General features: G+C 44.1%; 1 protein-coding gene across 1 annotated transcript in view; it reads left to right on the forward strand.

Annotated features, from left to right (window-relative positions):
- The window catches only part of LOC106817270 (kelch-like protein 3), a 17,765-nt gene that overhangs the window by 8,163 nt on the left and 6,987 nt on the right, over positions 1-2,615 (forward strand). The window contains exons 4-6 of the mRNA XM_014821929.1: positions 1,372-1,499; positions 1,802-1,882; positions 2,387-2,562. Of these exons, the coding sequence (XP_014677415.1) occupies positions 1,372-1,499; positions 1,802-1,882; positions 2,387-2,562 (385 nt within the window). The remainder of the gene's footprint in view (positions 1-1,371; positions 1,500-1,801; positions 1,883-2,386; positions 2,563-2,615) is intronic.

The raw sequence follows: 2,615 nt of genomic DNA on the forward strand, positions 1-2,615 counted from the left end.
GATAAGCTAAAGACAGCCGTGTGCCACTAATGTATTCTGCCACGGGTGAGGAGGTGCAGTAGGAAGAGTTCAGAAGGCATTGTTGTTTAATATATACTGTAGTACAGCGCACGCACACACACACATTTAATTATTTATACATAAATCAGTAATAAAGACGTACGTATCCTACGTATATAGAAGTAAAAACATACTGACACTCATGTGTGTATAATCTGCTGCAGTGAGGTGGTGCAGTGCGAAGAGTTCCTCTCTCTATCCTTCAACGACGTCTGTCGTCTGATATCCAGCGACCAGCTAACCGTACCGAGCGAGGAGAAGGTGAGTAGTTAGATTATTGCACCAGGGAGAAATACTTATTTTACTTACCAGGGTATTTGGTTATGTTGGTTCGAATCCCATCTGTTTATTTATTTTATTTTTTTTTCTGTTTAGGGTTAGGGTTAGGGTTCACAATGCGTGTGTACACATGTGTATTATGGACCCGAGCGATTCCGAACTTTGGCCCTACTACCGTTCGGCTATTTCCGGAAAAAATGAGTATTTCTTTCCAGTACACGATTCGAGTAGTTATAGCTGTTTGAGGATCCATGGCAACTCCCCCCCCCCCTTCCCCTATTTGCTTCAAGGGCAATGGCATGCTGTAATCTGGGTTTCTTATACATAAGAGGCACAGTGGCGGACCGCCATTGTCAAATTTAACATCGCCGTTGTGAAAATGTTCCTGTATTTACCCGCCGTTGTCAAAATAGTGTCAACCCAAAGATAAATAGATCAGTCATCACCACGTGCTTCTGGCATATTTAGATTGCCATGTGCGTTTATTGAGTCATGTGACACGGCACTCCTTTGAATCGATTGTGCGCGTTTTTTTCCCAAACTGGCCATTACCTCCTTTGTCTAATTTTCCCTCAGAAGAAACCCTGGTAATCACTAATGTTTATTATCTGCGGTAATCCCATGAGGCAATGCGCAGGTGTCGTGGCTGTGGGAAGGAAATTGGCATGTTTTTTTATATCCCCGTTTGGTACACAACGAGTATGTAGTCGTGGGTTATTAATTAAAGGCATACTAGGCCCATTGATTATGCAATGTTGACGAATGCTAGCACCTGGCACCTGGCAGCAGTAGAAACAGGCACCTTGTGTAGTTAATAAGTACATAACCATATAGCCAAATGCGTATTAGTGTGTCTAATATCACTGCTGGTTACATTACAAACAAGACTTGAAATCAGTTGTTGATATTTATCAACATATCATTTACGTGCCGTAAATGTCATCCAGGAGTCGAGCGATGACGTAAACATTTGTGCGGCCCATATGTTTTGGACGCCAGATGAAATGGAGGTGTCAGCGGTGTAACCACGAGTCGTGTTGTTGGTTAGTGGTGTTGAGGTACCGGCACACAAGGCGGTGCTGGCCTCCTGCAGCCCTTACTTCTATGCCATGTTCACAGGTGAACTGAGCGAGAGCAAAGCCGAAAGGATACCCATCCAGGTGACGAGAAACGTGTCCCGGGCGTGCCAGTTTACTTTGTCACTATAGTATTATCATAATATGGCTACAAACCAGTAATAATAATTGCTTATTATTATTACTGTTATTATTTTATGCAATGTGAGAGGTAAATATGTGTATGGGAAGAGTTATTATAAAATCTATACAATTGTGTAACTATGGTTTCAGTGACGGAGATTTATTTCTTTTTAATTATAATCAGGCAACGCGATCTAACCTAGTAGAACTACCAGCTCACTCTATATAATATGCATTTAATGTCGTGAATTTTCTTTTTGTAGGGTATTGACCCCAAGGCCCTATCACATCTAGTTGATTTTGTGTACACGTCTGAAATTCATGTCACGGAGGAAAATGTACAGGTGTGTATTCCTGTGCAGCTTTCAATGCACCCACGCATGCGTGCAGGCATGCACTCGCACACACGTATGTAATATGCAAACAATTGAAAGAAATGGAAGAGGGGAAAAAACACATTTATTGCATATTTTCTTCATTTATGTATTCTATTTTTTCTCTTATATTTATATATATCTATTGTTGTGTGGGATCCTATGGTTATCACTGTCATTGCTCACCTTACTCCCACGCTGAGTCTTTAATCTTACCTGGCGTTCCCTCTCCGACTCTCTCCCTCCCTCTCTCTCCTCCCTCTCTCTTTCTTCCTCTCTAACCCTCTCTCACACACACAGGTGCTGCTGCCTGCTGCCAACCTTCTGCAGCTGATAGAGGTATGAGACGCGTGCAATGAGTTCCTGAAGGCTCAGCTGGACCCTTCTCCCTCTCTAACCTTTCCTCTCTCCCTATCTAACCTTCTCTCTCTCTCTCTCCTTATCTAACCTTCTCTCTCTCTCTCTCATACACAGGTGCTGCTGCCTGCTGCCAACCTTCTGCAGCTGATAGAGGTACGAGATGCGTGCAGTGAGTTCCTGAAGGCCCAGCTGGACCCGTCAAACTGTCTCGGCATCCGCGCGTTCGCAGACGTTCACGCGTGCACCGACCTGCTCCAATACGCTCACCAGTTCACCGAGCAGCACTTCAGGTGAGAGAGAGAGGGAGGGGAGGGATGGAGGGAGAGAGAGAGAGAGAGAGAGA

This window comes from Priapulus caudatus, unplaced genomic scaffold (genome assembly GCF_000485595.1).
Source record: "Priapulus caudatus unplaced genomic scaffold, Priapulus_caudatus-5.0.1 Scaffold1656, whole genome shotgun sequence".
NCBI classification, from domain to species: domain Eukaryota; kingdom Metazoa; phylum Priapulida; class Priapulimorpha; order Priapulimorphida; family Priapulidae; genus Priapulus; species Priapulus caudatus.